Source organism: Aphelocoma coerulescens, chromosome 10 (genome assembly GCF_041296385.1).
Source record: "Aphelocoma coerulescens isolate FSJ_1873_10779 chromosome 10, UR_Acoe_1.0, whole genome shotgun sequence".
Lineage (NCBI taxonomy): Eukaryota > Metazoa > Chordata > Aves > Passeriformes > Corvidae > Aphelocoma > Aphelocoma coerulescens.
The window spans coordinates 2,162,457-2,187,187 of NC_091024.1; the positions used below are offsets into that span (position 1 = coordinate 2,162,457).

The 24,731-nt window shown below is 44.6% G+C and overlaps 1 protein-coding gene across 9 annotated transcripts in view; it reads left to right on the plus strand.

Annotated features, from left to right (window-relative positions):
* SEMA6D (semaphorin 6D) overlaps positions 1-24,731 on the plus strand; it is a 209,694-nt gene that overhangs the window by 167,212 nt on the left and 17,751 nt on the right. For 4 of the 9 annotated variants that reach the window (XM_069025710.1, XM_069025712.1, XM_069025711.1 and 1 more), the window contains exon 1: positions 11,613-11,738. The exons of 1 other annotated variant lie outside the window; for it this stretch is intronic. In XM_069025710.1, the coding sequence (XP_068881811.1) occupies positions 11,646-11,738 (93 nt within the window). In that variant the 5' untranslated portion in view covers positions 11,613-11,645. Of the gene's footprint in view, positions 1-11,287; positions 11,351-11,371; positions 11,485-11,611; positions 11,739-24,731 lie in introns of those variants that run through there. 4 more of the 9 variants (XM_069025704.1, XM_069025706.1, XM_069025709.1 and 1 more) reach the window with 3 other exon arrangements.

Below are 24,731 nucleotides of genomic sequence, written 5' to 3' on the forward strand. Positions count from 1 at the left end.
CTTTTAAATTTTAATACCTAGTGATAGCTAAACTAATAGTTTCATGGGACATATGAGACGAGCTTTTGAAAAGATGCAGATAGAGTTTACGTGCATTAATTTGAGACTCTGTAACACAGGTACTACAGAGGAACCACGCAGGCTGCCATTCCACGAGAAAGGTGAGGCTTTTTTTGTACAAGACACACTGAAAGGTAGACTGTCATATTAATGTCATGAGCCTGTGGCATATGGATCCCAGTTCACCAAGGCCTGATGCTCTTGTGAGGCACCTGAGAGCGTGGGGATTTCTGATACTAGACCAGAGTGAGACTGCAGGACTGCTCACCACCCAACACCAGGGCACACGTTAACTCTAAATGTAGGGGAACCTGAGCTCGGAGATTAACCTCTGCTGGACTCCTGCAGCTCCACTCAGAGGTACCTGCATTGTGGTTTCTCACTGTTCACAGCTGTTGAGGTGTTTCTGGAAGTTTTTGCCTTGACTACAGCACCCTGAGGTGTTTTCCCACGTATTTGCTGCTAAATGCCACAGTGGGGAGAAAGGCATTGAAAGCCAAGCACTGCTCACGTGGTCCTGCCCACACCTTCATTTCAGAGCATGGCAGGCCAGGCTCAGCCATCCCAGACTTGAACCTGGTGCCGGTGGAACAGAGCAGGACGGGCTGGAAATCAAATAGAAACATTTCAAATATTGCATAGATGTGTGTGGGCAGCAACACGTGTAAGGACACAGGTTGGTGTAGAGCACAGCTCCAGGCTTCGACATCCTCAGATGGGAATACAACCTTGTTACTCAAGGTTGATCTACAGACTGGATTGCTGGCACTGCCTACCCCATGCCCATCTGCTGGAATGGCACTTTGCCCACAGCATGGTGACATGCCAGGTTTCATTTGAAGTAGGTGTCTTCTAACAATGGGTTTAGAAAGCAGCCTGTTGAAGACAGCAACTGACACTTCTTTCTTCAATAGGCTATTTTTGGAGTGGAAACACTTGCTGGCAGCAAGTGCAAAGGGCCTAAATCAGTTTCTGCTAGTCAGCTGCAAAAAAAAATCTCATTTGCTACAGTAACAGAAGGTTTGGGCTAAAAAGTGAAGCGATTGCTTCCATTTGCTCTTGCTGGCCTCACATGGGAGTGTTTATTGTGGATACTTAATCCCACTTTACCAAACTACATGGCAATTTGCAGGTGAGAAGGGAAAAGGAGCAAGAGGAACAGTGTATTGCTTTTGAGACGAGAAAGGGTGTTGCTTTGTTTAATTTTAAGCCATGATCCTTTGATATTTTCCACTGCTGCAATGGATATTATATGGTAATCCTGCCAGGACATTTTATATGTGAGGAAGAGTTTGAGGGTTGGCTCCCCAGGATGACATTTGAAAAGTATAGTTCACATTTTTTTTCTTTTGGCAGCTGAGAGAATAGAGGGATCTTCACTCAGTCCCAACAAAAAATCAACAGGCTTTCTGTCATCAGGTCTGTTTGAAAAGGGTTTTGAAGGTCCTAGGGAAAACACAGACTTAGTCACTGTCAGAAGTTCATGAGGGGTGCAGATCAGAGAACAAGTTAACACATGCAGTTCTCCCGAGTGCCGTTCTGGATACTGGACGCCTGAAACGTGGGCAGGGTGTAAAACCACATGGCTTTAAGAGCAGCCCAGATGGCCATCAACCCCAGGAACACATGCACACGTGCTATCCTGATCCTTCTAGGAAGGATTTTGAATCTAAATTGTCAGCCTGACATCAGTGCCATGACATTACTGATGGGCAGGAGTGATAGATGATCCACCTTGCAGAGAGCTCCTTGCTTGGGTCTGTAGTAAGAAGTCATATGGCCTAACATCCCTCTTCTGACATGTCCAAAGCTCATCTGAGCTTGAGTCCTGGCAATGTGATGTGATGGGAGTCCAAGCTTGAGCATGGCCCTGATCAGCTCTCCAGAGCCCCAGTCAGCTGGCTGAGCAGGGGACAGTCTGCTTTCTCCCCACCCTGCCTTTACTGTCTCCCCCTGCCTCCACTCCCTTGTTCCCCTGGCAGTGTGCTCTGGGCCTGGGGCAGCACAGGGGACTGGCCAGGTGGCAGGGAGCCTGCTGAGCCTGTGCTTTATGCAGCTGGTCTCCACATATGGAGAGTGTTTCTGTATGGTCTGGCTACACGACAGGTGGAGACTTTTCTCTCCCTCTCCGGTTTGGTGCTGAGCTCTTGGCCTGGTGCACATACATGGGTAATAATGGCAGGGAGAGAAATGACCAACTAGGCATTCTCTGCCAGCATGCAAAGTACATAAGCACAGAATAAACAATCACTGAGGTTCTTCTGAATGTGGGAAGCTATTCAGGCAGCATCTGAAGTACTCAGATAAAATATCCAAGTCTGAAACAGCTTTTTATAAGAAAGCTGAGAATAACCTGTAGTTATCTTTGGCTATTGGACAGTAGAGACTTTATTATAAAATGATTTATTTGCTATAACATGGCTGCTAAAATCCTGGCACCCTGTTATGCAGCTAATTAAAAAAAAAAGTCAAATCTATAAAAGGAGCTGGAAAAGTTTGACTGGAACCACAAATACTGTTTCTTCCATTGCTTCCCAAGTAGTGAACCACTTCTCATGCCCTCCTCTTCCCCACAAAGACACCGAAGAGAGGAGATCTGTAGCTAACAGCAACAGCAGCTATGACTGCATCACTCCAAGCAGCAGAAGGAGCAGAGTGCCTGCAGCAGTCTCTGTGATTTGCCAAGAATGGAGATATCATGGCTTACTCTTTCTTCGAGCTGTGTCAGATAATAGTGTTGGCATTCCTACCTGAGCCTGTTTTTCCAAGCCAAGGACCATCCAGAGTATTTAGTTATAACTCGATTGTTACTGGTGGTTGCTGTGTTGTATGTTTTTGCCATGTCAATTCTTCCAGTATGTGATGCAAACAGGAGATTTTGTAGGATAGAATAGGTGCCACGGCTAATTTATATTGCCTTGCCTCCAAAGTGCTTTCTACACTTTTGACCCCACACACCCCCCTCTCCTCGACCAAGCCTCCTCCCTTGACAGCTCCTTTGCATGACTGTTTCCTGCATGAGTTGTCACAGACAATGGTATTTCCCCTGACTCTGTGGAGCTTTGCATCACTCAAGATTAGTGGGCTGACATGCACAGTCATACGAGCAGCTGGCACACTGCAATCAGTGAGACAATGTGGGGGTGAAATGGGCCACCTATCTCATTGTCACCTACTGTCACCTCAGAGGTGAAAACATGTCATCTTGCATCCTCCAAAGCAAAGTAGTAGGATGTGTCCCTGGATCAGCAGCTTCCGGACATGGTGCACATTTCAAATGTTGATGGGGGAAGGAGCAACAGTAACTGCAAAGGATCAAACAATCTGCACTCACTTCTGCCTCTTAATGTAGAGAACAGTAGAATACAGAATATAGAGAGACAATATATAGAGAATAGTAATTGTGTGTGCTCACCTTCCATAAGTGGAAATTTTTATTTTGCACTAATGTGCAAAGCACAGAACAGAGGAAAGGAAACATTTCATGGATGGCTCTGTCACAGCTACTCAACAGAAAGGATTTTGCAGCCCACAACCAGCACGCACGAAGGAACACTGAGGTACATCAAAGCTAGAAGTAATTTTTTTCAAACAAACAGTAATGTCAGATAAGGCCATAAGTGTCAAAAAAACTAATTAAAAGTAATCACCTATGCCTCAAGAACAAAATATCCTAGGCTGAAGTCAGATACTGAGATGTCAAGGGGGACACACTAAACACAAACTCAAGGTAATATGCCAAAGGCAGCAACTCCTCTCACTACTGATTGTGTGTGCGCTGTGGACTTTGTGTGTGTGTCACAGAGGTAAAAGTAAATAGTTCAATCATCTTTCTTCTAACCTAGGATGAGAGCCTACCCTCTTACTGGATAGGAATGCCATGTGGTAAGGCTTTGTTTCAGAATTCACACAGATACAAATTTGCAAGCAGTTTGTTTACCTTTCTATTCTTAGTAATTACTGGTATTAGCTATTTTCCAAACACCCTCCCTACATCATCCATGAATAATGTCTGTCTGATCCTTTACAACTGTTTCACTGTAACCCAAATGAAGCAGGTTTTTGGCTCCTGAGTCAGTGTTAGGCTGGACAGCTGCTTAGCTGTGACAGCCCAAGGAGCTACCTCAGGCTTGCCCAAGGGGGATTCAGACTGTACTAAATTACATTCTTAGAGACTTATTTAAGGCCTTAATCCGTGGAGTTATATTTGGTGGGACAGTGAAGGAGCAAGGTTTATGTGTCTGTGTGTGTGAGTCTGTACATGCACATGTGTAATTGCTTGTTCTCTGTAATACTAAAACCTCCATGACTGTAAAATGTCATCAGCTGCTACCTGTGGACTCACCTTTGTGCAGGACGTGATTGTTTGTGTACGAAGTCAAGCTGATTCATGTTGGATTTTATGGACTCTGGAATGAGTAACATGATACAGATCTCTATAGATAAACGAAATCTGCTGGTATTTATAACCAGTGAGCAATTGCTTCACCCCTTTGCAAGTTTTGAGATGTGACAGTTACAGTAGAAAGGAGCTTTACTGTAGCTCTGAGCTGTTTGAGAACGTGCATGATTGGCTAAATTTCTATGGGAATATTTGATTTACCTTAAAGAAAACATCAGTCATGTCTTTGGTGATTCTTACTGATAGGGAGTAATTGTTCTTCTTGGTCAAGTCATAAAACACTTAGAATTCTGAGCCCAGTGAAGTAAATAGACAGATAAAATCATCTGCTCTCATCCTACATTATCTTGTAATTTACACATAAAAAACCAGTGAAATAATGGAATGTTTTCAGGCCTGTTCCTGTTCTGAAGGTCAGTGGGTCTCCAAAGGACAACGGGGACTGTCGCACAGAATCAATTACAGGATTAGGTAATCCCCTAAAATGGGACTGAAAAGTGATTTTGTGTAATAGAAGTTGCTATACATAATATATAAATAGATAACATTAAGTGTCTTGTCATCTTGTGATTATATGCCATGATCACAGATTTGTTACTAATACATCTTTTCATCTGTCTGTGCCTGGAAAAGGCAGCACATTTTACTATTAGTGAGGAAAAGTGTAGGTAAACACTGTGATGGTGAATCTGTACTGAGTAGCAGTATGACAAATGAAATTTTGAAAATTAAAATTGTAGGCTGTGAGGAAGATCACCTATTAATCTTGGAAGTGTGCCATTAAATCTAATTACAGTATTTTGATGATATTACCTTAGATGTTTTGAATTAATTCCCCATCAAAAGATGGGTGCTGTAAATCACCAAACTGAAAAGCTAATAATTGTACAGAAAATTGAGGTTTTTTGTTTTCAATCATCCCTGCAGACATTTAAAGTGCTGAGGGGAGTGAGCAACACCTACTGCTCTATACCTGGACCCAAAGGGCACCATGGCAATGCCTGTAGCTTGGCTTTGCTGTTGCCAGCTCTCTGCTCTGTACAGCTGTCCCTCACTGGGATTATTTTACAAGGTTATTCTTTAGCAATGACCAGGGATTGATCACGTTTTACTGTTGCAGTGATCTTTGCAGGAAAGTGCCATGGCCAGAACCACTGGCCTGAAAGAGTTGGTTTTTCAAAGTTAAGCCTGATGGGGAGCTTACAGGCAGTATAGACGAGTTTTACAGGACTGTGCCCAGTTATGTTTATTGCTTGAATCCCTTTTATTAGCTTTGACATACAGTCATCCACATTTCACTCTAAGCACATTTCACCCAGATTTCACTCTAGGCACATTTCAAGTTGTAAAATACACAGGACAACACATTGCAAACATTGTGTCTATGTCTCTGCTGTCTTGGCTGACATGGGGTTCTCTCTGCCAGCCCCACAGCCTCAGCAGGGGAGGAATTTCTGGCTTTCCACTGCCTCAGGTTCATCTACATGGGATCCTGCAGGATCCCTGCTGGCTGACCCATGCAGTATAGTGACAAAGCTTAAAAACAATTATTTCTTTTCCAATTATTTTTATTCATTAGTGGCACATCTCCTCTGCCTCCCCAGAGTATAGATGGGGGAACTGGAGAGCCAACATACTGAATTTCAGCCAGACCTTCACCCGAGAGCAGGTATTAGATTTATCACTTAAATATTCAATATAGAGATGGTTATGTGGGCTTCTCAAGGCAAACTGATGTCAGGTGATGGGGGATGGTCATGAACAGCACTGTGGACCCATTTCTTACACCAGCCAGAAAGCTAAATCACAGGAATGAAAGCACATACCCATGCTGATCCTATACAGAGACAGGACAAAGTTGCCAAGTTGGGGTGCACAGCCCAGCATCAGCGTTACCAAAAAATGATCACTACACCTTCAAGTGGCAGGCATACAGCTTGAGATTTCTGCACATCCCTCTAAATGAGGAGGCAGATTAGAACAATATAAAAAAGGGAACAATGATGTTGCTAAGGGTTGGACTCGGTGATCTTAAAGGTCTTTTGTAACCTAAATGATTCTATGTGAAAGTGAATTCTTGACAGAAATACTTTAAACACAACTCTTAATACAGTACCCAAGAAGATGCTATAAAAAAGTGCTGGAACTGTTTTCTGTCCTCCCTATATTTTACAAAATGGCAATTGCTTAAAAGCACCTCTTGTGCTTTCTGACAGTTGTCAAGGGTGAAAAGAGGGGTTTCCCATCCTTTGGAAAGTATGAGAAAATTATCTTCTCTCCTTTAAGCATTATAAAGAACTACACTCGTGATACCTTGGATACTATTTGCAGGGATAAATTTATGACATATTTTCTTAAGCTTACGCCTCTTTAAATAATTCTTGACTTATAACCAATTATTTGTCTGTATCAACACAGCACAGGCTTGTTATATTAGCAATTTGCTATTTTTAGCCAATTGGTGTAAATCATGAGTGACAGTGTTTTGAAATGTCTCACTTCTGACTTGCATTGATACTGCTACAAGCTCAAGACTCGAAGAAGGAAAATGGTTGGCTCAGCTTTATTGCTTTGCCAGCCAAACACTGGGATTTTCACCTATATTCCCCCTGGCAACAAGGTGTAGGGTGATTGAACAGGGATATGATTTAAATGCACTCCAGGCAGATTAAAGACCCATCTTCTTGGGATCTGAACCATGGGGAATGGGGAAAAATCAGTGGCTAAAGAAGGGCAATACAGGGTTCATGGAGATGGGATGCTGAAGCCAGGAATGGTCGGCATTCAGAGGTGTTAGGAAACGTGTAATTCTGCATCATGCAGGCTAACACCGTAATGAGCTATCAGTTTCAGCTTACGTGGCTTTAACCCTATTCTGGTGATGAGCTGTGAGGCATTACAGCTTGATCTTCCTATTTTCTACATATATGTTCTTAAAAGTCCAAAGGAGGGAGTTCTTCACCAATCGATAGAGATAAAAAGCCTGTTTTTCTTGGAAATTGTTCTACATTTATTCATGTATTATACATGCCTGCCCTGCCCTGTGCAATGGCTCCCAGGATATTGAGAAGACAAGAAGACACATAAAACCAGAGCTGTATGGAAATAACTTTTCTAGGTTGTTAATACGAACTAATATTATCTGGCAGACAAATGTTTACCCCTTCTATGGGAGCATTACTCATTGAATAACACCTTAAATTGTCCAGTTAATTTTATGCACTTATAATAAATAAATTCTATTCACTTTTATTATCAAACTTAATTACAGTCAAGGTAAGTCATAACATTGCACTTTGTAATTTAGATTTAAGGACAGTGAATATAAAAACTGCATGTCTACTTCATCAGGAATTACGTATCGATCCATATTAAATTACCTACCAGTTCCTTTATGCAATGCCTTGCAGTAGGCAGATGTCTATATGCACTGGCAAAAAAAGAGAAGGGAGGAAGAGAATATTTAGCTAAAATGAAATGACTCTTAGGATGTAACATCATCACTTCTTGGCACTGCTGTGATTTGACCATCCCCCTGTAACTGACATTTGCTGTTTTTATAGGAAATGACACAGCTTAAATGAACATGTCCTCAAAATGTAAGTTTGGTATTTCATTCAGAAGCCATTGTGTCCGTGCGTTCACACGCTGAGTCACCGATGGAGCTCTGGCTCAGCCAGGGCTAAACCATCAACGCCATTTCCCTCAGTACTGGTATTTCCTAGGGATGTGCCATTTGAGCTAACGTTCCTGAGCTACCATGCTCTGAAGGTGGTTTCCCAAACTTGCAAACTGCCCTGCACTGTGTGCACTTGCACTTCCTCACCAAACCACCATGTGGCTGAAGTGGGGATTTCAATCAACACACCTACTCGCTGAAATCAGTTCAGCTTTGCTTATAAACCCAGTGGAGGTATTCAAGCAGAATGAAATGCCTGGTTTAAACACAGTTTAGTATTATCCATATTTTAATTAATAAAAAACTCAATATGTTGTTCTAACAGAGGGTGGTTCTATTATCAGTATGTGAATTTTTAATATTTTGCTTATATTTTCAAATTCATGAACAAGTGTTGCTCAAGTCTGTAAAACACTTAGAGGATGAAAAGTCCTTTTGAAAGAAGGAATAACCCATACACCCTACCCATGAGATAGGGTGGGTAAGGGCTCCTGTTACCACCTCGGACACAGGGTCTCATTGGAGCCAAAGCTGGTCCTCAGGCATTCCCGGCTCTTGGGCTGACACACAGTCCATTTCATTCTGCCTCTGTACTTTCAGATTCTGCTGATGGGTTTCTTTTGCAAATCAATCATTCTAAGGGTAATTAACATTTAAAAGCCAGGTTTCTTTTAATTCCATTAGTATATTTGTGACAAGAAATGTGTTGGCAGAATCCAAAGGTTAAGAGTTACAATGAAGAACAAGTTTTAGGATAAATGAAAGTTAAGGCCTAAAACAGCCCGACAACACCCCATTAATCTGCACAGTATTGACACAATAGTGGTCTGTTGTGTCAATGAGGATTTAAGAAGCTTTGCAGCACATGTTACTGATAGTTTATCATATCAATAGGAGCCTGCATATATTTGTGTTTAAAAACCTGTGGCTGTGTAATTCCCTGACTGCACACATATTGTAAATGCACATACTTTAAATCCTTACATAAAGTGGTTTCTAGCCAGGCAGCAAATTTTGAAATGATAATAAACTACCATATTTAAGTGTAGACACAAGGTATTAGTCTGGGCTGTACCAAAATCCTCTAAAATGCTGTACTTCTAGCTGAAACCCTTTGCCCTACAGGAATGCGATCTGATTCTCAACATTGTGTCACCTGCCTAATTGAAGCAGAAGGAGATTTAAACCATATTAATCTTTCATCCTGATATACAGAAACCTTGAGTCAGCTTGTGGCTGGAAGGTATAGCAGGGAAGAAAGGTCCCTTCCCACAAGCTGTCCTTCTCAGAGCAGAGGGGAGCCTGCAGCCACAGCCCAGGCAGTGCTGAGTGCTGGGCATCCAATGCCCCCGCGGCAGGGATAGCCGAGCAACATCGAGGAGTAATTTCTACATGGCAGTCACAAAAGGGGTGTATTAAATGAAAATATGAGTGGCTTTTCCAGTACTGCAGTGTTCCTGGCTGGCACTACCATCAGGAGTTTCAAAAGCCAAGGAGCAAATCCCACATTTGTAATGCCCTGGTGTGGGTAGCCTGCACCGAGGTACCCGTCCGTACCTACCATAAATCCACACCACAGAGTGTCTGACTTCCAGTGCAGAGGCCACAGAGCTGTTCTGTGAAACGAATCCTTCTTTTTAAGGCACTTTCAGCTTTTTTGTCCTCAGGTTGCCATTCGATTCCTAACCAAGCGAGTAGTCTCTATCGCAACATTTTCATGCACTGTGCAAATTTTGATGCTTTTCAGATTAGGGCTGTTCATGAGAAAGAGAAAATAATGTTCTTACACCTTTAACCAGGCAGCAGCTCCCGGGGTGCCACATAGCTGTGCTGTGTTCGCTGTGAGGAAGCCCATAATGATCTTGCCTTTAGCCTGTCACCACTAGGAAACATCAGAGAGAGACAGCCAAGGGACTGAGTTGCCAAAAACCTCCTATTCCCATGGCTGGGAGATTTTGTTGGCACCATCTCTAAAGAGAATTTACTATGGGCCAAATCCTGGCGCCCTTGCTTAGATGAATCAGTTCTCAAGAGGCAACGCTCCCGCTGCGAGTGGTGCGTGCGTAAAAACCTGCCAGATCAGCCCAAAATACTGCTTGGGAATTATCAAGTGCTTGTCTTCCAGAGGGGTGGAAGCGACCAGCCCAAGGCTTTGCTGTGGAGACAGTGCTCAGCTAAGGGGCAGGAATTTGGGAACTGCTCATGAATGAAGGATATATTCCCCAGCAAAAATCTCTAAATTACTTTTACTCAGAATTTTTTCTTATTTCCCATAAAACAAACACAGATGATACAGTTTGGCGAGTAATCCTTTTTTTTTCCCCTTTCAAGGGCATCCAAAATACTTCATGGTACTTTAAGCCTTAATTAATTTATCTTTCATGTGAAGAAAAATGAATTAGTGACAGCTATTTCCTGGACTTCATTTCTGGGATTAAACCCTTTGTTTCTGGAATATCTGAGGGGATTTTGGACAGGCATTTAAAAAGATGTCATTTCAAGGACACTCCCCCCCAGCACCACACGCGAAGTACTCGTCTGCAAAATCGAGTCTCATCAGCCTGCAAAATTGCATTGCTCGCAATGACTTTTTCTTCCCAAGTAGAAATGAAAATTTCTGTCTTAAGAAGCGAAGGTGGCGTCGGCGATGAACAAAACGCCTTCTCGATGGCTTCGCCCCAGCTGTTTACCTCCGCGGCCTCGGGGGCGGGAGGGGCGGGAGGCAAGGTTTGCCGAGGTGGGCTGGGAGGGGTGAAACTACGGGCGAAGTTTGCCGGAGCTCCGCGCCGGGGCCGGGGCCGCTGTGGGGGCCGGGGCGGTGCCCGGCGCTGCCCGCGGCGGGGGAGGCGGGGGCGGGGGGCAGCGGCCGGGGCGGTGCCGGTCCGCCCCCGCCCCGCCATGGCGCGACTCGCCGAGCTCCGCCGGCGGCCGCGGGCCGCGCTCCCGCTGCGCTGAGACCGAAAAGTTGTCCGCGGTAGCGGCGGGGCGGGGGCCGCCGCGGTGCCGGCGGCGGGACGCGCGGCGAGGGACGGGCGAGAATAAATCCATTCGCGGGAGGTGGAGGCAGGGGTGGGCTCTGCCGGGGGCGCCTCCCCCGCGCCGCCCCGGCTCCCGGCGTAGCGCCGGGATGGGGCGCCCGGCGGGGGACGGCGGGCGGAGCGGGCCCCGCCGGCGGGCGGCGGCCGCGGGCAGCGGCGCGGCGGCTGCAGGTACCGGGGAGAGCGGCGGGAGCGCGGCGGCGCTGCCGAGCGGAGCGGGCGGGAGCCGGCGCCGGCCGCAGACGGGGCAGCCGAAGCGGAGCTGTCGGGTTTATCCCCGGCGAAGTCGCCCCGCGGCGCTTGGGGTGAGTTGGGGCTGGCGCCGCGTCGGGGGCTGAGCCGGCCCGGGGCTCGGCGCTGCCGGCGGGGCGCGCAGCCTGGCGAGGCGTGATTTACGGGCTCTCCGGCAGCAGCCGGGCGCTGGGAGGCAGAGGGAGCCGCGTTTCCAGCTCCCCATCAATTATGGATGGAAACAAATACTGGAGTCAGTTCTGAATTACGCCCGTGCCGCGGCGGGGGCCAGCTCCGCGCCCGCCCTCCTGCCGAAAACAATGCTCAGGTGCAGAGCGGGGAAACTTTTTTTTTTTTTTTTCTGGGGGGGTGGGGGCGTTTCATCACTGCAGAAACCGATACAGCTGCTTTCAGGGAGTAATTAGAAAGGGTTTAAAGCCTTGTTTATTATTTATAAGCACGAATGGAAATGAAAGGTCACACAGATATATCTAGGTGGCTTTTACTCCTGTGTTTTAAAGGGCTGTGGGGTGGTTGTGCAGGGGGTTTTTTTTATGGTTGTTGTGTTTTGTCTTGTGAGTTGAAAAATGCGATTAACTGCTTTAGGTTGATGTGTTGAAAATATTGTAGTTCCGGTGGATATCCCACTTGTTAGCATGAATATAGCTAATCTTAAATTAGTGGATTTCTGCCAATCTCTCGGTTGTTTCTTACTTCTGGTCAAGATTATGTCTGTATCACAGGCATGAGCCTGTGAGTAATTTGAACAAAATTCAGCCCTCGGTGTGTAAAGTCATTTGTATTTGTGTGTGTGTGTGTGGCTTAGAATACATTTACTTTTGAGCATAGCAGCAGCAATGATGGTTCATAATGCTCACATATGTGGCACTTGCTGTACAGATGGTATTGTAGCTTATCCATGTACACACACTCACACGCTTCACACATAATGTGCAGGAATTACAGCAAACTTCCTCCAGAATACTGTTCAGTGCTCTGTAAATACGTGGCATTTTTTTTCCCCTGGTTATTTCCTTGGGGGGAAAAAAGCATGCATCTTTATTGGGGTACCTTTGTGTTTCACGTTGTTGGTCTTATTAATATTACCTAAATATTATTTGAAAGAACAGCTTCCTACTGTCTTAGAGGCGTTTACTGCTGGTCTGTTGCTCTCACATACAAATACTTGCACAGAGAATTTTCTGAGGTTCTCTCCTTTTTCTAAGTCCAACAGGAAGCTCATTGTAAAGCTTTGCAATTACTTTTGTGGCAAAAGAGAATAGACGTTTTTCCTGCTTTATTCACGCTGTAAAATTCTGTGCACCTCTAAAGTCTACTTCAGTTCCTTTCAGTAAATTAAGCTGTATGTAATCATGTTTAATGTAGTAAGTGACGGGCATATTTTGTTATGTTGGCAGATATTGTATAAACATTTACTCTGGCTTAGATAAAAACAAATTGCCAGCTTAGTGCTCTGATTTCTTTTCTATATAATTATGAACTTGAACAGTTTTTGTGTTAACTAATATAAAGCTTATAGTTTTTTAAATCAGGAAGAAAAAGTTTGTAGTAAGAATTTATTAGGATTCTGAATTATGTAGCTCAGATTTGTTTTCAGAAAGCCAGCCAAAAAAGTATAACCCAGAGGCTCTACGTTGGTTTATTTAACCAGCTTCTCACTTTCATCTGCACCTTTAGTTACAGTGAACCTTCCTCCCCCATATCCTGCAGTCTGTCACTACCTGCTCTCCTTTATGGTGAGATGCAACAGAGATAACATCATTTTCTAAATGTGCTTTGTGTGATGCAGGAGTGTGTGCCAGGAATACAGTGATGGCCCTGTCAAAGCTCTACAAACCAGCTGGATGGCTGCGGGTTTTTTCCCCCCAGCCTCTTGCGCCCTTTGAGCTGGACCATCTGAACGTTTCTGGGAATGGCTGAGCTGAGCTGACTGTTAGAGCAGATCCTTTAGCCCTTGGAGCTGCCATAACTTTGCTGTGTGTTTATGAAAAGCACACGTTTAGATAGAATGCTTAATTATAGATGCAATTTCACTCTTAAGTTGATCTTTGATCTGATCGGTCCTGTCATGGGAGGTGTGTAAAGGAAAAAATCCATCATGGAAGTTCAGTTCAAAGTGTGTGTTAGGCGTTTGTAATAGTTTATCTTCTGGTCTTACTACAGTCGATCACATTCAGATTTCAGTTCTGGATTTTTGTGGGTTTTAAATTCTTTTAAAAACATTAGTGCACTTAACACAGGACTCAATATCCCCTGAAGTCAGGTGTAGCCCAGTTAGATGGACAGAACCTGCATGGAAATGTTGAAATGCTATGGTTGTTTGTCCTTCTGAAAAATAAAAAGAAATTTGAAATCTGAGGTCAAGAGGAGATTGGGGTGAATACGGTCAGTTTTCATCAAGTGTTAGAGAAGTGGTATGACTGAGACTGTTTCAGTTCTAGTCTTCCTTTTTGAGACAAAGGAAACAGTTACTTCAACATCTTCTGTGCCTGTATGAGCTTATGTGGAGCTTACTTATGTTGTAGTCTGATATCTTTCAAGGCTCAGACTATGTGTTTGCTGACTGAACAGAGGAGATGCTGGTTGATTAAATACTCCTATGTTAAACATACCTCTAATTCCAGGTTGATAAAATCAGGTACCTTTCCACTTGATAAAGTAAAAATTTACTCCACAAGTAATTAAGAAAAGATGGAATAAGGCGTATTACTGGCATTGGGTAGTACAAGTTATTTTCAGTCTTAGCAACTCTGTATGTAATTAAAACAGTTCAAATGTCGCTTTCGTCAAAACTGCTTCTCGAACAGATGATCTCTTCTTAAGCATCCGATAAGCTACTGCAGTTACTGCTAAAATCCATCTAAGCCATTTTATTAAGCTGTTACTGTTCTGTGAATAGCTGCCAGCCTTAAGTTCAAAGGAAAGTGGGTTCTGATTTGTTCCCATGTCACATGGAAGAGGTGTGCAGTCAGAATAGTATTCCTGCCCTTTGGATGCTGTTTGTGGAGCTCTGTGTGTTGTCTGCCATAGCCTGCTTTCCCTCGTCGTGGCTTGACAGTAATTACAGTACAGCTAATATCAGGAGTTGATTCAGTTTATTCAGATGGGAAGACTGTTGAATTGTCCCACTTCCAAAGGCAAATGTTTGTGTTAACCACAGAGATCAAATCTGTAGTGCACATATATAACATATGAATAGTATTTATTTCCCTAACTTTCCTATTCCATTCGGCTTTTGTTAACTAACCCAGATTAGCATTTTAACAACCCTGAAGTGAACTTCTGCCATTCTCCCTGCTTGGACAGTGTGTGTAGACCATCCATCATCCTGTCCTTGGCCACAACAGGCTACTGGCTCCAGAACCATTTGGAGCTACACAGAAACCATCCGACTGTGAACAGCACAGCTGGCTACAGCAATTTTTTCTTCCACGCCACTGGCAGCATTGTCTGGCTATGGTAACTAAAGTTAACATCCAGAACGTGAAGTTTCTTTCATTCTGTCACCCCTGCCCAGCCCCGCTGCAGCTCGGTGTGCACACCTGCAGGAGGAAGGGCTTCAGAATGGCTGGGAGGAGTCAGGCAACCGCTGGACTCTTGCTTTTCAAGGCTCCAGTTTGGGAGACAGCAACCTGTTGTTTGGCGTGGGACTACATTAACTCTGTCCGTACTCGAGAGGGAGCTGGCTGGCTGAATGCTGTGTGCGCTCAGTGTGCAGATCGGGGTGTGCTTGGGAAGCACCAGCTAAAGAAACAGAACTTGCCGCTTTAACTCAGCCACACAAACTGCCAAGGAGCACAGAAAGGAACGGAGAATTTCGGCTGTGTATTTCACACATTCTTGTAGAAGCCTTTTTAGTTCCACAACGGAAACCATGTGATTTCACAGGATCTGTGCCCAGACTCTAATACTTGCTACAGATGCTTTCCTTGGTTTGTTTTGTGGATCTATGAATGCAATAGGAAAAAGTTGTTACAGGATTTGTTGTTCTAATTCTGTGCTGTGAAGGGCAGGTAACCAGCAGGTGAATGTACTTGTGACTCTTTGGTAATTTTACTTGCTGAGATTTTTGCATAATTTAAATAAATTGGCCTAGCATGGCTGCCTGTCATGTGTGAGCCACTGTTTTCTTGCTAGAAGAGAACTTTTGCTTTCAAGAGCAAAGGAGGTCAAGAGGTATTAGTGGGAAGGGAGGGGCTTGGTGGGAGTGGAGGAGCAAAGAAGTGGTGGTGGAAGAGGAGGAGCGAGGAGCTCAGGCAAGCAAGTGACATTTATTCTGTCCAGAATGGTTACAAACCTTGTAAACTAAATCAGTCCCTGGACAGCTTTGATTTATATTCTCACACAGCAGATTGGCCTTGGTCTGCCTGACCTTGGTAACATAACAGAGGTCGTATTTGCACACAGAGACTCTTCGTGCAAAAAGGTTCGTTGTTGCTGTTACTTTTTTTTTTTAAACTGTTGCATCTGAGAGCCAAATTGCAGCCCAGGTTTCTAATTGGACAGGCACTGGATAAACACAGAATGAAAGGGATGGATCCTGTTCTCACAGTGGATGGTTTACAAGAAGAGATGGCAGATGGGTACAGTTGGGCAGTGGCCTCTAGAAGCAGGAGAGCTGTGCTGACCTGCATAATCAGCAGCTGTGCTGGCACACAAGCCACCTAAACATAGCTGAGTTGCATGTGTCAGGGAAAGGGGGCACACACACTTCGGCATCAGAGGCAAGGGGGAGCTTTGAAGAGGGCCTGGGATGAGAACGAGGAGTTAATTGGCAGATGCGTGCTAGGGGGCTCTTCAAGTGTGTGAGGGACAGCAGGGAGGCAAAGGCAGAGTTGCTCATCTAGAGAGGTAAGGAGTGAGCAGTGGGGACCAGCATCACCGACTGGCTGCCCACCAGCAGTGGGAGTGAAACCTCAGAAGAGATGAGGGCTGATCAGCTGGTCACTCAGCTCAGCTATTACTGCAATAATGGGCTTTTCTTAATGTGAGCTACAAAGTTCATCTTTCTTTCACCAAATGGTCATGGCAGCTGGGACTCTGCTTTCTCAAGCAGCAGTAAAGTACCAGCTCACACCTCTCTTGGGTAGGGCCTTCCTCAGAGCTTTATTGTGGTGTGAAACAAAAGGTATTTCCCTCAAGTGCTGCTGCCTCGCATCCCAGGCGTGTGTATGGGCGCTGGTGGTGGGCAGGGACTGCAGCACCAGCACAAAGTGTTGCTGCTATTTCTGTGTCTGTCATGACAGACACACTTTGGGGTCGAAAGAAAATCTTCACGCTTGTATGTCAAGCCCTTGTTTATGCTGTGCCTCCATTTAGGTACCCCCTTCCCATGCTGTGTGAACACCTACGTGTCCCCTCGGGCTGTGGAACCATCGTATTTTGGGAGACCACAGAGAAGAATAATGCGTATTTAATTTACAAAAACCTCCATGTATAGTTAAGGCTGCAGTATTAAAATGTTAGATGGCACTTGAATGTAGTCCAGCGTGAGGGAGCGTGGCTCTACCTGTTGGTGTGATGGCAGCTGAAGCGAGAAAGGGCTGCGGGCAGCGCGTGTGCTCCCCGAGCAATGCAGCTCTCGGGAGTGAAATACCAGAGCACTGCCTGGTGGGTCAGTGCCCCATGGAAACCACTTGAACCAAACAACCTGGAAGGCAGGAGAGGGCCCTCTGGCTCTTCAACAGTTGTCCAAGAGCCAGCTTTGGCACCCCTTGCAAATATAGCTCTTTTGTGTGTTGCCACCTGGGGACGAGTGCCGAAGAGAAGGGAACGGATAACAGAGGAAAAGCAGTAGTGGGAAAGCTGTCAACAGTGTGTGAACAATGTCCCCAGGTGTCTCATGAAAGGAGTAATAAGGGAGGGGGGAAATAATCTTGCAGAGTTGAATGGTTTCTTTCAATTTGCAAACTTCTCTCTGTGACAGTTTCTTTAACGCAGCACGTGTTTATCAAAGATTAACACCGAAAAGCCAGTAATTTGTTTTTGTTCAGCAAATCATATTTTCTTCATAAAGTAAATGCTGTGTGGATATTTTTAGCATTATGTAGGTTTTTTCCTTGATGATAACCTCAGACAAAAATAATCAAATCTCATGCTTTGGGGATTAATCTGATTTCCTGCAAGGGTACGGATAGAATTTTTTTTGTCTTGCGTACCACTGTACAGGTTTTACTGTGAGAGTGGATTATGGCTTCTCCTCCCCCTAAAGCACCAGGCTTTCATCCTCACCAAAACCATAGCAAACACTGCTCATGGCTGAACAGTGGTCTTCAGCAGCAAACTGTGCCAGCACAAACCTAAATGTTTGGTGCAGATGGGTAAGAAAAATAGACATGCAGTCGTAAACAATGTGGGGGTTAGGTATGATTATCCTGGCCAATATTACTAGTGACAACACAAGGATTTAAGGAAACATTGTAATTGTATTGGGGGTCTGGGGAGGCTGGTGTGGAAGAGAGAAGGACACAGGTCATAACAGAAAGCTTTAAAGCTCTAAGTCTTGTTCTCTCATTTGCCAGAGATTTCCTTCTGACCTTGATTGAAGCACTTGCAGTCTGTATGTTACTGGTCTGATTTTTTTTTTTTTTTTTTTTTTAATTTTACTTTTAAGGTCTGATCTGTGACTTCTGTGTGGCTCACTAGTCAAAATGCCAAAGTATTGTGAGGCAAATATTTCCCTGTCTTGCAGGGTGAATGTTATCATGAGGCAATGGAGCCCAAGTAAGAGAGAGGAGGGAGAGCTGGTGCCCAGCACGGCTGCATCCAGTTGCAAACGCTGCCGTGGGTGGGCTCTGCAGGTTGTGTTTGCTCTGTGGAAAGTGGGCACTTCTGTGGTGCAGAGCTCCCCACATGTGAATCCACACAGGGATGTGCCCTAGCTTGGGACCCAGAGCAGGGATTGCCGTGGCTGCACATTTCACCAGTCCTGTCTCCAGCCCCAAAGTGGCAACAGATAGGTGCAGTTTACCTTACTGCACTTCTATCACTTTAAAAACTTCAGCAGACTTCAGGGCAAGGAATCAGATCAAATTCTGCACTATTACATATGATTTCTAAAGAAATAAAAATAAATTTTTCGTCACTACTCTGCATTTCTGGTAAGCCAGGTCCCCCCAAAAGACCATCAGCACAGGCACCTCTCAAGGCATCTCTCTGTCCCTCTGACCATCCCCTGGGTCTCACAGCATGAGCACCGATGTTCCCCCTCTCCTCTGTGAATATGTATATACATACTTTTACAAATACACACTTGGAGACTACAAAAGCAGCAAATGTGATAATGTGATCCAACTGTTCGGTGCTAGGCTAGAAAGAAGTATTTTTCTGCCATTATGTGAAAATTTAGCGTGACTGGAACAGAGTCTGCATTTGATTAGGCAATTTAAGAAATGGAAGAGACTTCATACTGTAGGGCAGTGCTGCAAAACAATTGCTCGGAACGTGTTCTAAAATTGGTTTGCTTTCACCAGATTTCCATGTGTTTCTGCACGACATCTCAAATGAAAGTATGAGCAGTCACGTGGCAAGTGACAACATTTTGGTATTATGGTAAATCAAAGCAGCAGTTTAAACAATTACTCCAAATCCTGAGAAGACTTTGAGATTTTAAAAACAAACAAAAAAAAACCAAGAAAACAAAACTATTTACTGTCAGCCTGGGAAACACATTTCATAACACATCCTTTCACTGGCGTAGTTAATCTTTAATCGTAACAAGAGAATAGTAATTGTTAACTTTGAGCTCCAGGTTCCTCCAGGTTTTCGTGCCTGTGTTTTGTACATGTAATTGATTGTGCCCAGGACAGGGGCAGAGCACATGCTTTGCATATACAAATAGGTGACTGGGTGGCCAGCTACCAGCTTTGTCCGTGCAGAAAAACCAAGCCTAGTTAAAAGCACGTTGTTCCCCAGTCTGTGTAGGCGGTATTCTTGCAGGCAAGGCTGGCTGACCATTCCAGCCCTGAGAATGGCATACTGAGAATACCAGCACAGTGTTTAAGGTCTCTCATGTGCTTCTTGCCCATTGAGTCTTCTCCTGTCTCTCCCTTTGCATTTTCCGCAGCCATTTACTTCTCTCTGAAGTGAGAGCAGTGACATGCAGCAGCCTTTTCCCCAGCAGCAGCAACTCCAGCCAGCAATGCTCCAGCAAGGCACAGTGATGAGATGCTGGAGGGGTGTTTGTAGCAGGGGAGAGCAGTGGGTGGAAAGAAGTGATGCTTTCTGGAGTGAGGTTGACAGCAACATTGTCTGAGGCACAGCCTGTTGAACAGCAGATGTGCCCTTTCCACAGTGCAAATCCCTTTTTTCTTCATCTGCCTTGCTTGTTGGGGCATATTCTACCCCCAAACCTCCCTTCCATTTCAAAACATCCCATTCACTTCATCCAGTAGGCAAACCCTGACCTCCTGGGCTCCATCCAGGACTCAAATGGGCAGCACTTATCTCAGGATCAGGGCTGTAGCCCTGCTCAGGGGGAAGGCTGCTTAGACTGCTTGTGCAGGGCTGGCAGACAGCAGGCCCAGGGTGCTGCCAGCAACTCCCTTGGCTGTGGCATCAGCTGGACTTGTGCAAGTTGTGCCTGAGACCTTCATTATGTCCTCACCTTCAAATACTGGTTTATACCTGTCTCAGAGTTGCCTTATCAGATGATGCCTAATCACGCTGAAATGAGTGGCAGTTTTGCTATGTAAATCATGTTCTGCAGGCTTCCAGGAAGAACACTGACTTCCTTCACTTACAGCACTCACCCACACTTGTAGCCAACCCTCCTAGAGGGAGGAAAAGTGGGTTTTAGGCTTTTGTTTCAGGCCAAGGGGAGGCAGTTTGAGTGTTACTGAACATATATCCAAGCCTGTATGTGTTACTGTAGGTAATTAGGTCTCTGCCATTATGGTTTAAGGGTTCTCTCTTCTTTTCAGGATAAAAGTATTTTGGTCTAATACACACTAATCAAAAGCATCAGACACTTCTGATGCAGCTGGGAGCTGGAGGTGCTCAGGACTTCACCCTGATGAGCCACAGCTGCTCTCCCCAGCAAGGTGGCTTTGCTTTGCTCGGGCTGGGGTCAGGGCAGGGGTGGGAGTTCCTGCTTCCAGAGCTGCCCATGGCCAGGAATTCATGGAGGATCAGGGCCAAGAGTGTGGAACAAATGTCACTGTAATGACATTCTCTGCACCAGTTCGCAGACACTTCCACAAATAAATTTAATATATCCTAGGGCAGTCCCAGTTGGGCATGAGCAGTTTGAATTAATGAAATGCAGGTCTGCTAAAATGGTGAATCCAGAGCCCTGCTTAAGTTAAAGCACCTTGCACTCCATCACCAATAGCCCAACCCTGGCAAATTTGCAAGGAAAGCATGTCCTGCAGAGCTTTGCAAAACAGAACAGATCTGACCATAGATGGGAGCTGAAATCAAAGGTTGGTTTCAGGTGCAGGACTTTCGTGTTACCCTTATAAGGGAAGCTAGTTAACATTCAGTCTCAAAAATTAACTTAAAATAACCATAATTGAGGCAATCACTTACAGTTTGCTCAGCATTTTATTTCCCTTCCTGCTGGAACTATCTGGTGTTCAAGTAAACTTTTGATCACTGGAGAATTTAGCCCTCAAAGTGCTTCTAATCAGCCACCAAACACTTGCATCATTAAAAGTCACCCCATCCATTTTGCAAGTTCTGTCAGCTCCTTCTAGAGCAAGAGGGGTGCGCTTGCTGCAACGTTCAAAGCCTGCAAACAACTGAAGTGTAGCTGGCAGTGCCATAAGCCAATTAAGATGAAAGCTGTGATACTCAGTGGTAGGGTTTCATCACTTTAATACTAAACTATCTTTTTTTACTTAGGCATAGATCAAGAGGTGTTAATGCAGAATCCTTAAAAGAAGTCAAGTATTATCTTAAAATAACAGACCTGTTATTTGCACTTTCATGCTCAATTAATATCTCAGCCCTAAATATCCTAAATTTTTTCTCCAGAGCTGCAGACTTTAAAGTTGTTACAAAAAGTAAGGATGGCTGCATACTGCAAGTTTACATTTGGGTGTACCTTTATAGGACAGAAAGAGTTTTTGTCACCTATTTATCATACAAAATCATGCTTCATGTTCCTAAAAGGGACTACAAGAATTAAGTACCTTTCTTTCATTATAGCCACAAATATTTTCCTGTTATTTGATAATTAGCTGAAACAATCTGTCACCAAATTCCTCAACATGGATTTATCACATCTCATAGAGAATCTCTGAGATTTGAATGTACAGAAAACCTCTGTGTCAGGCATTGCCTTCAGGAACTTTATTGAAGTCAGCCTTCATTAGAAGAAACACATACTGGAATGACATTAAAAAGAATTGTAAAGAAAATCACACTTGCATTGATGCTGGCTGTTGTATCCCTGTTTTGGGAGGACTTACCACGCTTTTGCATGCAACACAATTGCATCACTGGAAAACCTATGTATAGATATGACCTAAAATGGGAATCTAATCCCCTGCCTTTCCTATCATAAATACTGATACAGATTTTTAAGGCAAATGTTGCATTGTATGTGGAATACTTTCTGGCTTGTAAGCAAATGACTCATCATACATATTTCACACAGTAAGACATAGAAAAAAAAGACCAAGACCAAAAAACAGAGATGGGGAAAAGAATTGTTGGCTCTCCCTCTGGAGTTCAAGGCACCAGACCCTGGGCCATGCTGGTCTTATATTTTGACTCAGATGGTACAAAAAGGCTTCATTTTCATATTTTTATCACCAAAACACCCCAGTGTGTGGCTCTGCTCTGAAGTTATTTTATTCCAGTCACAGCAGGGGTTAGGTGCTATTCTGAGTGAATGTTCAGGTGCACCTGTGGTTGCCAATGGGTACATTTCTACAAGTCTAGGGCACCCCTGAAGGCAACCTGTACCACCTTCATGTATTTTCTTGTGACTGTTTTATCTTCTGAAAAGATTGACCTGGTTGCCAAAATGAAACTGAGCAACACCCTCCCTTTCTGTACTCTGTGCTCACTGGCAAGCTGTGTTCCCTCTGCAGCTGGCTCAAGGAGTTGAACTTCTCCCACCTGGCAGCAGTTACCATCAGCAGGTAAACTCAGGTGCAAATCCTTCGCCCCCTAAAGTGGAGTCACTGCCAGCAGGCTTTTAACTTCACCAAGCCCAGAATTTGAACCATACCCTTTTCAGGTAGTGTTTTTTAACCGCTATTAGTAGACCATAAGTGATTTGTGCATCAAAAGATAATCCCTGAGGCTGTAGTAAACAAGATTTTTAACCTTTCTACACTAGGCCTTTGTGTCCAGAAAAAAGGGGAGAGGTGCTAAACACAAGAAAGTTCCTATTCAGCCTTTATTTGGTTGCAAGTGGAATCTGTGACTTGCTCTAGCCTGGCCAAAAGATCTTTGTTGCTTGAGTGTTCTTCTGGTTAAAGAGCTTCAAGGCACTGCTTTGGCCAGGGGCTCAGTGCCCTGAAACCACTGTCCAAGGGTTCCCTGTTGCCCTCAGCAGGGCTTGTGTCAGAGGCTCAGTGGAAGTGGCTGGGTGGTGCATGGGATCAGCTTTGCTCTGCATCAGGAACTGAAGTCTCAGCTCTAGGCCCTGAGAAACTTGTTGAGCATCTGTGAGCAAGCAGCAGCAAAAGATTGTTTTGTTTTGTTTTACCTTATTATTAGAGTGGTTTCATGCTCAAAATTTCAGAAGGTACCATCTGAGAAAGACACTAGTCAGTGCCCTTGCACTAATTAGTGCCCTCAGGGAGCCATTTGCATGCAGGAAGAAACAGAGGACAGCAGGGATTTCCTGACCTGTCCAAGTCCAGTCAGTGGGGATTGTGGGAAACCACATGGACATAAATTGACTAAGCTCAGCATATTGCTAATCAATTCTGCCTGTCCCCCTTCGGTGCTATGGCCAGCTTGTACTTCCAAGCACAGAGGGTCTCACCTAACAGCCTCAGTCTGGTGCAGGAGGAGGGTGATGTAGTCATTTACCCAGCTTTTATTATTGCACACCTTTCCTCCATTCCTTGCCAAACTCCCCACAAGTGAGCTGACTTTTAGGATGTATCTTTTGTTTTGACCTGTCTTGAACTTGAGGCTGGGTTTGCTGTACTGCACTCCTGTCTGTGCTTAGCATTTTGAGAAGCATTTATTGTGTTAAGGAGATTGTAAAGAATTTTGTTTTTCAGTAAGTGGAAGGTATTGCATCAGTCTGGTTTGAAGCCATTTTATATGTTGCTTCTCCCCAGCTGGCTGAATGCCCTTTCCCTTCCCCCTTCTCTTTTACGTGGCAGTGCACGGAAAGATGATTGATGGAGCGTCACCAGCACGTTGTCAAAGGCTGGAGTAGATTAATGGGCAAGAAACACCAGCCTGTTCGCCTTCATGTGTGATTGTTTGAAGGCAGGCTCATATTTTAACAGAAATTATATCCTGCTTCTCTGGATTCCCCCAATCAGGAATTGAAGGATGGGATTTCTATCTGAGATTGAAAGGTGGTAGCCACAAAGAGCCAGTTTATTACTTGGGACAACTGCCTGCCTCCCATTTGACCAACAGCATCTCCCTGAGGCCTGTTTCAGGCAGGTTGCTCACCTCCTTAACAAGGTGGATTTTTGCCACCAGTTAACATTTACACCTCTAGTTCCTCCTCCTTGCAACACAACTCATTATGGCATAGGCCACGTGGCCAGGAGAGCTCTGATCTGTAAGAGCTTTTCACCTGAGGGCCACTGGTCAGTGCCCGTGCTGCAAGGAAGGAGCACATCTGACCCCGAGCAGCTCAGAACCTATGAAAAGCCTTTTGTGGTGGCTGGCCTTGGTCACAGATTCAGCTTTGATCTGTGCCTCAATTGCCCAGCTGCAAAACAAGGATAGCAATATGGTAATGTCCAAACATTGCACTTGCCATGGATTGTTTTCCAGCAGAAATGCTAGGAATGCAATTTATAAGAGAAATTAATCAAAGACTGGGCTGAATCCTGGCGGGGGAAAATAATCAAACCCGGAGTATGAATGTTTTCTGCATTTTCTTGAAGGTAGACATTGCCAGCATTTTGTAATCAGCTATTCCAGGCCTAACAGATATTTCAGCATTGTTATTTGTAGTCCCCAGTAGTGGCCTCCACTGAAAGGTTTGAATGTGGCAGGAATTACGTCTTTCACACCAGCCTATCTGTGTCTACCAGAAGGCTACACCTGGCTGTCATAAACCCCTGCTCTAAGGGCTAGATGGAGCCCATTTTTCTGATTATCCAGGAAACAGCTGTTCTTCCCAGTTTATTCTCTCTTCAGTGGTTCT